This window comes from Mesoplodon bidens, assembly GCF_964165515.1.
Source record: "Mesoplodon bidens genome assembly, contig: HAP1_SCAFFOLD_157, whole genome shotgun sequence".
Classification (NCBI taxonomy): Eukaryota; Metazoa; Chordata; class Mammalia; order Artiodactyla; family Ziphiidae; genus Mesoplodon; species Mesoplodon bidens.
Genome location: NW_027671774.1, coordinates 835,200 through 849,883, shown reverse-complemented (window position 1 = coordinate 849,883; position 14,684 = coordinate 835,200). Strand labels below are relative to the sequence as shown.

Genomic DNA, 14,684 nt, shown 5'->3' with positions numbered 1-14,684 from the left:
CCTGACTGATGACAGTGACTCTGGGCACTGGGGAAGGGGTGGCAGGACCTGGCCCATGTTACGTATCTGCTGTGGGTTGTTCGGAGATGCAGGTGCTTTCTGGGCCAGTGTCATGGGTTTGTATCAGGATTCCATTAGAGATATTTTCCAGCATTTTGTTTTGTTTTGTGAGGCTAGGAAAGAAAGAGGGGATTTATACTGAGCATCAGGAAAAGGAGGACTGAGGAGGAGGTGGGGCCCTAATATTTTACACAGTGCCTGTCGACAAAGGGCCTTTGGGGGCCTAGAACTTACCTTGCAGAAGGCCCCACCTGCTAGTACGCCGGCTGAGGGGCATTTCTCACAGAGCAGATGTCCACACAGCTCCAGGTCTTGGGAGACAGCCTGTGAGGCTTAGGTGCCAGGGTGTGCCTTAGGGAGGCTCTCCAAGTGAGTGCTTGCTGAGGCAATTTCTTCTCGGCAGGCAGGGGTCAGGGAGCTTGGTGGATGGGCGTGGGGTCACCAGTGGAATAATTCTCAACTGGAGGTCAGGGCATGAAAATCACTTGAAGACATTTGCACGCTGCAGTTTCCCTTGTCCAAGAGTCTCTCATCTGTGGAGATTTACACTCTGATGCCGCAGAAAGCCTCAGTCCCACTTGCCCATTCTCCTCCTCCATTCACTCCTTTCCTTTGCCTCAACAGCATCTGCAGTGCTGGGAACGGATGTCACCATGAACCCCGGTGCCTCCTTGTCTACTTTCATGGCAGTGTCCTTTCCTCCACCCATTCCTGGCGCCCAGCACTGGCCACCCTGGGAGCAGCACCTGCCACCTCTCATCACCCCCGCATTCCCTCCTGGCAGCAGCCTGCGGCTGCCAGCTTTCCCCAGGATGCCTTTGGTGGCTAATGGTGGCTGTGGCCCCAGTGCCCCTGGGGCTTGCAACTTCACTGTACAAGTCAGGTCACAAGGGAGGACAGTGCAGGCCCCCCAGACTCAGACCTTTATCGTTCCTCAGGGCCCCCTCAACTGGAGCGCTCCAGGGGCCCTCAGCGGGAGTGCTGCATGTCCTGCACCCATATTCTTAGCAACCCCTGCGATGGAGACCATTGTGACTGCTCCAGCTGTTGGAGTTACTCAGGCTGGCAAGGGAGGCTGGACCCCAGGCTTTCCTCCTCAAGCTCCACCACCAGCTGCCCAGATGGCCCCTAACATTCGCCCAGTGAACTCTGGGCCATAGCCACATGGCACTTCCAGGGAGGGCAGCCTGGACACCAACCAGCCCTATGCCTCGCAGGAGGACTGCTCTAACCACCAGAGCGTGTACAGTAACTTCCGACGGTGGCAGCGCCTCAAGCCACTGGCCCGGAGACACCTTCCCCAGAGTCCTGATGCAGAAGCTCTTTCCTGCTTTCTCATGTGAGTGAACGCTCAGGGGGTCATGAACGCTCAGGGAGTCATGAGCTTATCGGAGCTCTTAGATAAAGAGGAACTGGGGATGGACTCGCAGGTTAGGTTTCTAGGGATACTGGAAGCAAGGTGTGAAGGCGATGTCCACGCCACGAAAAGGCACACTGTCAGTCATACGGGCGAGCCTGCCAGTCCATGACATCATGACTGAAATGTGCCTTATCTCAACTGACCCCACCCCCCTGTGAGTCTAGCCAGCTTGCTCTTCCATGATTCTCCTGCTAATACGGCCTGAAGACTTGCAGTCAGAGAGGGTCGTGGTGTAAGTTGAGGAGCCAAGGAGTGGATGCCACACTCTCCTGTGCTGACGTCTCCTTTCATACAGCACTTGAGTGTACGTGGCCGGGGGAGGTCACTTCGGAGAAGGGGGAGGAGCGTGGGGCCCAGGAGAGCGCTTCATGCACGCCTCGACTTTGTTGATGTGGAGAATTCCACTAGGAACAGGGTGATGGTAGAGCTCTCCTAAGGGCATGGGCTCTCTCCCACTAGAGTTGTGAGCCTGGCAGGCATTTCCATCCTAAACCTGCGGTCCCTCGTAAAAAGGGGACAATCACACTTCACCTTCAGAGGACCGTGCAGAAGACTCCTTGGGCTAATCTATGAAGTGTGAGCAGATTGCCTGGCACATGCCACGCCTCACTGATGATGGTGATTTTTATTATGAAAAGGCAGCCTTGAAGAGGAAAAGAGCTCCCCAAGGCACAGTGTCCCAGCTCTAGCCTGGGAGTGGATGGTCATCCTCGAGTGAGTGTGAGGCGGTGACAGCCGTAGCCGGGAAGGCTTGTCTCTGCTCTCCCAGACACCTGCCTCTCACTCTCCTGTTGCTCAGTCATGCTGTGTTGAGTGATGTGTGGTCCACATTGGTGGGTGGGGTCAGGCAGGTGGGGGCTGGGCTGGGCACAGAGACTGACCCCGAGTGCTTACAGCCCAGCGCTTCGATCCCTGGCCCGCCTGAAGCCCACCATGACACTGGAGGAGGGACTGTGCAGGGCCGTGCAGGAATGGCAGCACATTAGCAACTCTGACCGGATGATCTACTACGAGATGGCGCAAAAGGGAGTCAGCGTCCTGGGCCCAGGGGCTGCGTGGAGGGTGAGGCGAGTGGGTGAGGGCAGGGTCTGGCCGTGGGGGTGCTCATCAGAGAGGACAAAGGAGAAGGGCTGTCGCTCGGAACGGGGGGCCCGCAGCCCAGAGGCCCTACAGTCCTCCAGAAACCCCTCCCTCACCTTGACAGTTTGGGTCTTCTGTCCTTCCTCCACCACGAGCTCTGCCCTCCCCTGAGTTTGACCTACCCTTGCCCTCACATGAAGGTCTCAGGACGGGGCAGGGTGAAGCTGTGAGTCCAGTAGGGGTCCAACTCCGGCCATATGGGCTGGGCTGGGGAAAGAGCTCCACCCGCCAGCCTGCTGCTTCCTTAGTGGTGGCTGGCTGGCGGCCACTGACATAGATTTGGGACCCCCTCTCCTCATGAAAAGTGGCCTGAGTGGGTACCCTGGCATCCCTCAAGAGGCTGGGGAAGCCAGCTGTCATCAGCCCAAGGGTCTCTGGCCCTTCCAGTGTTTACTCCACGGTAATCCCCTCGGTTTAAGAAACAAAACCAAACAAACAAGCACCTCTCAGAGGAAAGGAAGGCCTGTCCTCTAAGCTCAGCATCCACATCGTCCAGCCTCTCCTGAGCCCTGTCTCCAGGTCTACGTTCCAGAACTCTCAGTCCCAACCCAGGGTCCTGGATTTGGGCAAGGACCCCTGTGGGGAACACATGCCTGTTCCAGCCTCTGGCTGTCAGCCCTTCATGTGGCTCTGGATGGGGGGCATGGGGAGGGTGCCCCCTGGGTCAGCCACGTGTCCCGTTGACCTGGTTCAATGCAGCGACCTGGCTCTATGCTGTTGAATGCTCTCCAGTGCTGGTGAGGCAGGAAGGGTCCCAGATCTTGTATCAGTTCCAGGAGCAGCTCTCTGCTGTGGACAGCACCTCACAGGGCCTTGACAGCCCCAAGGCACATCCTCTCCCAATCCCTCATTCTTGGCTGCCTTTGTTGGGCTCCAGAACCCAGGCCATTTTCTCAGGATGGCCTGTGCCTCCGTCACACCCCAGGTTCATGCAATTTGAGGCAGAGGAGGAGATGCAGATCCAGCAGTTGCGGTGGATGCAGTGCGCGCAGGGCCTGCCTCCTCCAGCCCCACCGAAGCTGGATCCTCGGGGGCCCCCAGCCCCGAAAGTGGGCCTTCAGCCAGCCACCCAGGTTCCCACTGGAGTTGAACGCACAGGTAACAGGGGCCCAGGGTTGGCCACTCTTCCCATGTGGATCATTTTCCTTCAAGACAGGGGCATTGGTCTTTCAAGCAAAACAGCCACCGAGGCGGGGGGTGGGGGGTGGGGTCTCAGATGCCCTTTGTTACTACGGGGTATTGACTTGGTCAATCTTGTAACTTCTCTCACGCCTCCCTGTCAAAGGACTGCACACAAAGTCTGCCTAAGAAGTGGGCTTCATGGGGACACCCCTGGAAAATTGGAGGTTCCCCACTTCCTTATATGTGACTCTCTTAGATGCCCCCTTACCTCCCCCCTCCAACTGTGCATGAAGCTCCAGGTGGTCCTGACCCCCCCACACCCACATCAATGTCCCCCAACAGTGCCCTCACCAGCGTGCGCTCGGTGGTCAGGAGGTGGACCGGGAGCCCCTCACCTTCCTTCCCTTCCTCCTGCTCTGCCGCAGCCTGTGCTCCCAGGATGTCCGGCCCCAGGGCCCAGCCCTCCCGCCCGAAGCCACACGGGTCTCAGCGACCCCCGGAGCCCAAGGCACCCGAGGACATTCCACCTGAGGCTGTGAGGGAGTATATGGACATCATGGAGGCGCTGGTGGGGCCCGTCCACTCAGCCACAGGCGACTCAGATGCAGAATGGGGAGAGGACGGAAATGAGCTGCAGCAGGAAGAGGACGGCACCTACTCGGACCCGGATCTCTTAAGCTATATCGACAAGCTGTGTTCCCAGGAGGACTTTGTCACCAAAGTAGGCTAGGCCTGGAGACTGGGGTCTGCAAGATGCCAGGGCATGGAACTCTCAGCACCCAAGATCTCGGTTCTGCTCAGGCCGTTGGGACTTAAGCTCAGCTCCTTGCTCCTGAGCCTGGTGTTAGGGGAGGTTTACGCAGATGTTTGTGTGTATATGTTTGTGTCTATCTGTGTGTATGCCTTTGTGTCTGTGTTTGTGCCTCTGTATATGTGCTCTTTTGTGTGTGACTGTGTATGTGCATGTTTGCGTGTGTGTGTGTGTGTGTGTGTGTGTGTGTGCGTGCGCGCGCTGACCATCCCCGCCTTGTGGAGGACAGTGGGGTGGATCTCTGCTTTTCACTTTCCCTCCTGGCCTTCTTGTCTCACAGACCACTCCTGGCCAAGGATGCTCACAGCCTCTTCTTTCTGTTCTAGGTGGAGGCAGTCATTCACCCTGGATTCCTGGCAGATTTGCTTTCCCCAGACCCACAGCTGGATCTCTTGGCCCTAGAGAAGGAGCTGGAGCAGGAGGAAGGGCTCACCCCCGAAGAAGTGAGACAGGGGAGGGAGAGGGACACTCAGGGAGCCAGGGGACCCCACGGGAGGGGGACCCCAGGTGATCCAGGGGACAGGGGAACCCAGATGACCCAGGGGAGCCAGAGGAGGGAGGGATCCCCGGTAGAACAGGGGACACAAGGGACACTCAGGAAGACCAGGGCACAGAGGGACCCCAGTGAACAGGGGAGAGGTAGGGCCCCAGAACAGGAGGGCCACATAGCACTGTCCATCCCTCCCCTGCCTGGGACACCTGGCATGGGGAAGGGCCCGTTCTGGGGTGGGTGCAGTGCAGGGTGAAAGGAAGGAGAGGATGGGGAGCCGGGAGGGGAGGGAAGGTCACAAAGCTCGGAATCAGTTGCAGGAGGATGGCAGGACTGCCACAGTGTCTGTATTTGGATTCGAGTCCTGGGGTCGCCCGTCCCCTCCTCCCCCCCAGGGCCATTGTCCCACTGCCCAGTGCTCCTCCTCTCACACGTGTGTGTGGAGCCGTCACTGTCCTCCTCCCTCCTACCAGCTGGTGCAGAAACGACTCCTGGCCTTGAAAGAGGACGACAGTGTGCGGGCAGCCCCGAGTCACAGTGCACCCGGAATGGCCTCAAGTCCTTCTGAGTCCGACGCCGGCCAAGGTGCCCAGAGGCACGACCAAGACCCCCATCTAGGGGTCAGTGATGAAGCCTGCCCACCAGAGATTGATTCTCAGGCTCTTCATAGGCTCATCCAAACAGACACTGCCCTGTGCAGGCCCAAAGTCTTTGTTCCCTCTGGAGGACGTCAGGAGTTCTCTATATTCCGGCCCGTACGGCTCTCCCCTCCCCAGGGTCAAAGGCGCACTGGCCCTCTACTGAGATCCAGGGATGCGTCTGTTCTCAGAAAGGCCTCTCCTCTTCGGGAGGCCCGAGTGCCCAGGGACGGGTCCAGTGAGAACGAGGAGGTGCTCCAAAGCGTCTTCATCGTAGACTCTCAGCATATACTGGTGCCTTTCGGGATGTCCCTCAGTCCTGCACATGTCTCAGCCCTGGCTTCCTCTGGAGGTTGGGGGGCCCAGAGTGCTCCCCAGTCCCCCTCCTCTCAGAGAAGAGGCCTCAGCCCAGCTCCACCAGCCGCTCCCAAGTCGAGGAAGCGGGCTCTGTGTGGACGCCCAGCCGCTGCTGAGAAGCTGCCCATCCCCGGGGCTGGCCTCGGCGTCTCTGGGAGGCCGGCCTCGGCGTCTCTGGGAGGCCAGCCTTGGCTCTGGGGCTGGCTCGCCCCTCACAGCTGAGAAAGAGAAAGCGTGACCCGTTTGACACAAAGAAGCGTGGGAAGAGGAGGAAGAAGCACTGCAGCCAGTAGGGAACAGCTGGGCCAGCCCTCCAGGGCGAGGCCCCAGGGCAGCCCCCTGGGGAGCCTAGGGGCTCCTCCTCCTCCCAGTGCTGATCCTGGATGATGTGGGGGGAAGGGAGGGGGGCAGGACCACCAGGGTGGGGAGGGGGAGCGGGATTGTGGGGGGGGTAGGGAGGTGGGGTAGGTGGGTGTGGGAGGAGGACCTTTGGAGTGATGTATGTAAATTGTGAACAAAGATCGTTTTCGTGGGAAATGCTCTCAGGCCACTGTCATCTTGTTGGTGTTGAGCTGCTCCACAGAGAGCGATCCTGAGAGGAAGGAGGGATGAGGGAGGTCACAGGAGCTCTGGGTCTACAGGTGGCCACACCTTTCCTCCACATAGACAAGGACTCCTCAGGCTGCCCCTGGGAACGCACAGCTCTCACTTTCCCCAGGGACCCCCTCATCAGCCCCTTCTCTAACGCCTGCTTGGCTAGGGCCCTTCTGGGGCATCTGTACCGTCTTCTGCATCCCTGAACCTTCTGGGGAGGCAGAGCTGCTCTTGTGCCTTTCAGCCCTCTGGACACTCACCAGTTTCTAGGATGGAGCCTGGAGACGGCCCTTGTCATTATGGAGCTTCTCTCTGCTTTCCTCATGTGGCCAGACGACGGCGCTGGGATGACCCTCCGCTCATCCAGGGTTTCCTGTGTGGGTGGCCTGACCAGAGACGAAAAGTCTTGGCCATGGGGACGGGACTGTCTGCCTCATCGTAGCGGGAGCATCCTCTAGTTCCACTGGGATTACTGCAATGTGGAGAGTGGTGGAGGCAGCTACCTCTTCATCCCAATGAGGATGCAACAAGGGGAATGGGTGTGGGGAGATTCATGGGGCCCCCGTTAAAGGTGTGTATAAGGGAAAGGACAGTCGGGCCCCTTTGTGGAACTTGTGGGATCTCTGTGCAGCAGCATCTCGTTCAACTGAGGGAGGAGGACCCAGGTGGCTGTGGCCGTGGGGACTGGCGTCCGGGGCCTCCGGGTCTGCAGAGACACCCCAGAGCTACTGTCCCTTCCCTTTGCACCCATGGCTGGACGTGTGTGTGTACTGGTATCAACACTGGTTTGTATCCCCATAGGAAACAGGTCCTCCTAACAAACTATGACCACGTTTCACAAGAACAGCTTGCTCACAGGGGCGGCAGGGTGTGGGAGAGGTGTCTGTGGCCCCAGATCTGAGTGGGAGCTGGGATCCATGCTGAGGAGTGTGGAGGCCTCGGTCACCGTCCTGTGGGTGTCGGCAGAGGCTTCGAATCATCAGAGCAGGGGAAATGACCCCCTCATTAGAGTGAGACGAGCAAACAATGAGGGGCAGGGGGTAGACCCCCGCTGTCTCCCAGAAGTGCCTCCCCTCCCAGTCCGCTTAGCCTCTGTCACAGCCTGTGCTGGCCCACCTCTGAAGCCCCTTCCTCCTAAAGCACTGAGATGCTCTGATCTTTTATGGACCTGCCCTGGGCCTCACCCCCCCTTCCCTGCTGGCCAAAGGCTCTTCTCCTGCTTCTGACTTCTGATTCCTTCCCCAGGACCCAGGCAGGTGTTAGGACAACAGAGATTCCCTGAACATGACCCCTACACCACCAGCATGCAAAACTGGGGCCGCAGGCTTCCACAGGTGGCATGACTCTCTGCTGGACCCTGCAAAGAGCTTGGAGAAGAAAGGGGCTCATGTCTCTCCACCTCCACAGAATCTGTAGGTCAGCCTCACAGGTCCCCCTCTGTCCAGGTGGGCAGCACATATGTGCTCCCAGCCCTCCTTGACCCTTTGTGAAAGAAAGTTTTTGCAGCTTAGTAGTCTGATATTAGGCAAGGTGTCTCAGGGCTTGTTCCTTTTGAAGCCCTACAGGAGAATCTGTTTCCTCTCCCTTTCTGTCTTCTAGAGGCTGCCTGCATTCCTTGGAATTAGTCCCTTCTTCCATCTTCAAAGTGCATCACTTTAATCTCTGCTTCCCTCATCACATGGTCTCTCCAACTCTGACTCTTCCTGTGTCCCTCCTACACAGCTCTTTGTGTTTATATATAGCCCACCCAGAAAATTTAGGATAATCTCTTCATCTCAAGATTTTTTACTTAGTCACAGCTGCAAAGTCCATTTTTCCATACAAGGTAACGTGCACATATTGTCATAGGAGGGGTTAAACACGGACGTTTTGGGGGAACCAGAATTTACCCTCCTAGAAGGAATCCACAAGAATACCTACCATCAGCATCCACATGAATAACAGACTATGACCAAGTGGCGTTTATTCCAGGGATGCAAGCCTTGTTCAATGGTGACCACTCACCAGTGTAATCTACCCGATTGAGTCTAAAGAGGAAACACGTGCTGTTACACCAATTAACACAGAACAGGCACTGAACGAGATTCAACGCCCCTTCATATTAAAAGTGCTCAGGAAACGAGGAATAGAAGGGCACTACCTCAACCTAATAAAGAGCCTCTACAAAAAACCTACTTCTAACATCACATGAAATGGTGAAAGAATGAATGCTTTTCCCTGAGTTCAAAAACAAGGTTAGAAGGTCCACTCTTATCTTAGTTTTCAACTTAGTACTTTAGATTCTAGTTAGTGTAGTACAGCAAGAAAAGGAAAAAAGAGGCATACATATTAGAAAAGAAGAAATATAACTGTCATTCTTTACAGATGACATAATTGTCTACATAGAAAATTCCAAGGAAGGTATAAGTAGACTCATAATAAATTATAATAGCTTGCTTTAGCAGGATCTCAGAATATAAAATCAATACATAAACATTAATACACAACATTGATCATATTTCCATATACTAGTAACAAACTGAACGACTGAAAACCAAAATTTAAAACATATTAAATAGGTTCCAGTTCAAGATGGCAACATAGGAAGATCCCGAACCCACCTCCTCCCACAAACACACCAAAGCTACAGCTACATATGGAAAAATTTCCTCTGAAGAAAACTAAAAGATGGTGGAGCAACCCCTTCACATCAGGAAAACCAGAGGGAAACCACATCAAAACAGGTAGGAAAGGCTGAGACACAATTTTGCCATAAACCCCATCCTTGGTGTGGAGACACACAATTAGGAAGGAACTCAAAACCTGGAGCTTCTTCCTGAGAGGTGAAGGGTATGGACCCCACATTGGGCACTCCAAATTTTAAGGCTGGCACCTGAGAGATAGACCCTCAAAACATCTGACTTTGAAGACCAACAAGCCACATCCCATGAGACCCACAGGGCTGTGGTGAACTCAGGAACAGCTCTTAAAGGGCCTGTGCACAGACTCACCTGTCCCAGGGCCAAGTGTAGAAGCAGCCCTTTGAAAAGCACTCTGACTTTTGGTGAAAGAGACTCACTTCCCAATTTTAAAGCATTAATCTGAGGAACAGGGGCCTGCTGGAATACTCCCCAGGGACAGAGGCTGGCGGGTGCCATCTTCCTGCTCTCTCTTTGCCTTGATAAAACTGAAAGGTGCCATCTTTTTTCCCCTTTTTCCTTTCCTGCAGGTGACAGCTTTGTGCTCCAGCCAGCTGGCTCCTTCTTCCCTGCTCTTCCTCTGTCTTGCTATATATATATATTTTTTTCTTCTTTTCTTTTTTTTCTTTTCCCTCTTTCCCTTTATTCAAATGGTGTCATCTTTGCACTCTTCCCACCGCCTCACTCAGCCAGTAAGCATCATCTTCACACTTTCCTTCTGATGTGCTCCAGAGAGCCAGAATCTCCAAGACAGGAGATCCCATTTTTGTGGCCTCCACTCAGGGGATGCTCCTTGATCACCTGGCTCTGGAGGCCAGGAGGGATTTCTTTTCTGGGTCCCATGGGACTGTAACAATTGGAGAGACAGTTCTTGGCAGGATACCACCCCCAGGATGTACCACTACACATCAGACTGAGACACAGCCCCAGCCTTTACATGAAAAAGGCCTATTTGCTAGTAGGGACAAGACTTAAGAGCAGGCTTCAGGTTCAGCACACATCTAGAGGCTACGGATGTGCTCTCGGGGAAGGTAGGCTGGGGGTGCCATCTCTCCACCCTCACTCTGCCTTACTACAGTTCACTGGTATCTCCCAGAATGGAGCTTGTACACTTATCTGAAGCACTGTTTTCTTGTGACTGCTCCCCAGGGAACACCTTCAGATTGCTTGCTTCTGGGGCGCAGCAGGGCTTCCACTTGCAATCTCACAAGACTAAATACATTTGCATTCTTTAAAAGCTGTTACCAAGTTTTCTGGCTTCCTATCAACCTGAATCTAGGTGCTGCCTGAGATCCTCCACTTTGGGTTGCTCATTTGTCTTGGCACACCCTCAACTGCTGGGATGGTGTGCCAGGTCTATTAAAAATAAACTGCTTAGACAATCACAAAGGTTTGAGAGGCAACCAAGAGTAGACGCGGTTAAATGACAAGGTTCATCTGTCACACAGCTCTTCAAGACTGGGAGATGTGGCTATTTCACTTAATGCATAGAAACCAACAAAGAGAGTCAAGCAAAATGAAGAAAGGGAGGACTATACTCCAAAAAAAGAACAAAATAAAACCTCAGGAAAAAAATCTTAATGAAATGAACATAAGTAATTTACTTGATAAAGAGTTCAAAGTTATGGTCATAAAAATGCTCACTGAACTCAGAAGGAAAATGGATGAAAATAGTGAGAACTTCAACGAAGAAATAGAAGATATAAGAAAGTTCCAAATAGAAGTCACGGAACTGGAGAATACAATAACTGAACTTAGAAATACAGTAGATGAAGCACAAGAAAGAATAGGTGAACTCAAAGACAGGTCAGAGGAACTCATCCAATCAGAGAATAAGGAAGAAAAAAGAATGAAAATAATGAATATAGCTTAAGGGATTTATGGCACATCAAATGGAATAAAATTCACCTTATAGGAACTCCAGAAGGAGAAGAGAAAAGGGGGCAGAAAACATTTGTAGAAATAATATCTGAAAACTTTTCCTAACCTGGGGAAAGAAACAGACATCCAGATACAGGAAGCCCAGAGAGCTCCAAAGCAGATCAACCTAAAGAGATCCATACCAAGAAATATTAAAATTAAAATGTCAACGTTAAAGATAACAAGGGAATCTTAAAATCACCAAGAGAAATACAACTTGTTATATAACTGGTTATATACAACTTGTTATATAACATCAACCTAAAAAGCTTCTACACAGGAAAATAAACAATCAACAAAATGAAAGGGCAAGCTACAGAATGGGAGAAAATATTTGCAAATCATGTACGTGATAAGGTGTTAATATCCAAAATATATAAGGAACTCATACAATGGCTATATCTATATATCTATATATAGATATATAGATATAGATAGATATAGATTTTCAAACAATTCAATTAAAACTTGGGCAGAAGAACTGAATAAAAAATTTTCCAATGAAGACATCCAGATCACCAACAGGTTCATGAAAAGATGCTCTACATCACTAATCACCAGGGAAATGCAAATCAAAACTCAACGAGATATCACCTCAAAGAGACTAAGAGGTAACAAATGTTGACAAGGATGCAGAAAAGGAAACCCTTGTGCACTGTTGGTGGGAATGTAAATTGGTACAGCCGCTATGGTAAACAATATGGAGTCTCCTCAAAAAATTAAAAAGAAAACTACCATACATTAGCAATCCTGCTTTGGGTATATATATATCCAAAGAAAATGAAATCACTATTTCAAAGAGATATCTGCACTCGCACGTTCATTGCAGCATTATTCACAATTGCCGAGAGATGCAAACAACCAAAGTGTCCATACATGGATAAATGGATATAGAAGATGTGGTATGTACATAGATGGAATATTATTCAGCCATGAAAAAGAAGAAAATCCTGCCACTTGCAACAACATTTATGGATCCTTGGGGCATTATGATGAGTGAAATAAGTCAGAGAGAGAAAAATAAATACTGTATGATGTAACTAAATTGTAGACTCTAAAACAGCCAAACCCAGAGAAACAGACAATAGAATGGTTGTTGCTAGGGGTTGGGGTTGGGGGAAATGGGGAGGTGTTGACCAAAGGGTAAAATATCCAGTTAGCACATGAATTTCTGGTAATCTAATCTACAGCATGGTGATTGCAGTTAACAGAACTGTATTATATACTTGAAAGTTGCTAAGAGAGATCTTAAATGTTCTCACCAAAAAAAATGGTATTTATGCGAGGTAACGGAGGTGTGTTAACTAGCTCCACTGTGGTAATCATTTCACAACATGTAACATACCAACAGGTTGTACACCTTAAACTTACACAATGCTATATGTCAATTACATCTCAATAAAGTTAGAAAAAATACAGAAAACAGACTGTTGCATAACATTCAAGCAAAAATACTAGTTTGGGACTGCTTTTTCTTGAATTTAGTCATTGTTCCTTCCTGAATCTGTTTTGTATCACATGATAGCAGACTCATACAGGCAGCTTACTTCTGATCAGGCGCAGCCAAAAAGAAGCAACTGATGGTAGATGGAAGTTTAGGGATAAGCTATGAGATTTCTCCCTTTCTTCTTCTACTTTGTGAAGATTCTCCAGCAGCAACTGTGTAACTTCCACGGCTCCAACTCCAATGAGACAGAACTGGTATGGTCTGACATTGATGATCATTTAACCTGGCCCTGGACGCCTTTACAACCCTCTCCTTAACTTTGCCTTTCCAGCATAGGGGTACAAGTAAATTCCTATTCCTACTAATCACTCCATTATCTAGGTGGCCCTTCTTTACTTCTCAGAAGTTTCATCACTGGTGTTCTTAATACCCTGTATTAAATTTATTTGCAAAGACTTGAAACAATTTCTATTTTATTTGTTATGGGCAAATACAGTCTAATAAAATTTCCAAATATTAAAAAAATTAGAAGACACATGAAATCTCAAAATGGGGAAATGTTAGCCACGTTTAGGAAGAAAATGTACTAATATTATTGGAGGAGAGAATTCAGGAATTGGAAGATAACACTAATGAGTTTGGAAGGTATAAGACTGTGGAGAAGTTTGAATGGTGGGCTTCATGCCACAGGAAATAGGGAGTGATTCAAAGTTCTATAAAGATTGTGCTCACTTCAGCAGCACATATACAAAGTTTTATAAGATTAATCTGAAAGTGGTAGGCAGTTTGGAGTATGTGATGGAGTGATGTCAAAGAAAAATTGCACCAGATGGTTAAACAGGCAAGGAGTACTTTACTCAAGATGATTCTGTAATAGGGGAGAGAGACTGAACTCCGTTCTGCTGAAACAAAAGGCATGGAAGTTTTTAGATGCCAGGATGAGCTGTAGGAAAAATAGTAGAGGATGCTGGGGAAGAGGTTGGTCAATATAATTAGACCATCTCTGTTTGCTTTGGCTCTTATCAAAGTTAGGCTCCTATACTCCCCACAGAGACTGGGAACTAGGGGCAATACCTTTCTTGAAGGTTATATTTCAAAGAGCTGACTCCCAGTTCCTTGAGAAAGACATTTCTGGGTTGGAAAATTATCAAGTGACTAGGAGAAAATTTACATCTCAAAGGGGGCAGGGAAAGAATTTATAATTTCAAGCTTCTTAAAGTAAATGTTTTCAGAAAAGGGAGGTTAGGGGCCTATGGTAAAGAAAAATCCTGTCTGAAGTTTAGCCAAACTGAGGGACACATTAAGGCCATCTTGACCAGTAGTTAAAATTAGCATTACCTTCAGGAAGGTTATTTTATAAAGAAAAGCAATGCTTTAGGAACTTTCTCAGAAGAATCAAAAGTAACTGTCTGCTAGTTAGATACAGGTCAGGAATAATGAGAAAGGGCAGTTACAAAGTAAACTCAACTAATGTTCTCTGTGTTGTAGCTTTAATAAAGATGAAATAAGTAGAAAAAAAATAATCCATTGGTACACGGTGAGAGCCAATTGGATGGACTGCCCAATTAGAAATACTTCTTTATTTTCTAGTCATTATCAGTCAAGGATTAACAAACCTACTTTTATTAGATATACTTCTGTCTAGGGATTGAGAAATATCAATTATTTAAACTTAATCACTACTTTATTTCTGTGAGATTTTTAAAAATATACTTTGGGGAAAAGTAATGGAAGAGTGATATAGCACTAAAACATTGAAGTGAATGACATAATAAGATCCTATCTTTCTCAATTTAAGGAGAAAAAAAGGGAGGGCAAAAGAAATGGGCAGAAAGTAAGTTTACCAACCAGTCATTGTGTCAAGTGTTTTCATATATTTATCTAATTTAATACTCACAAAACAATGAGACATAAGGAAGATATTTATCCCATTCCATAGATGAAACTCTATTTACAAAGTAATATATCAACCATTTGTAGAGCTGACCCTTGAATTTAAGGCCTTAC

At 49.8% G+C, this 14,684-nt stretch overlaps 1 protein-coding gene across 1 annotated transcript; it reads left to right on the top strand.

Moving 5' to 3' along the window:
• Window positions 1–731: 731 nt before the first annotated feature.
• On the top strand, window positions 732–6,260 carry LOC308611091 (NUT family member 2G-like; the record flags this gene model as incomplete). The annotated part of the gene is given in 6 exon segments (XM_081260014.1): window positions 732–1,217; window positions 1,221–1,399; window positions 2,377–2,725; window positions 4,194–4,463; window positions 4,880–4,996; window positions 5,517–6,260. Coding segments are annotated over 6 exon segments (2,133 nt in total). The 5' UTR covers window positions 732–743.
• Between the last annotated feature and the right edge of the window lie 8,424 nt (window positions 6,261–14,684).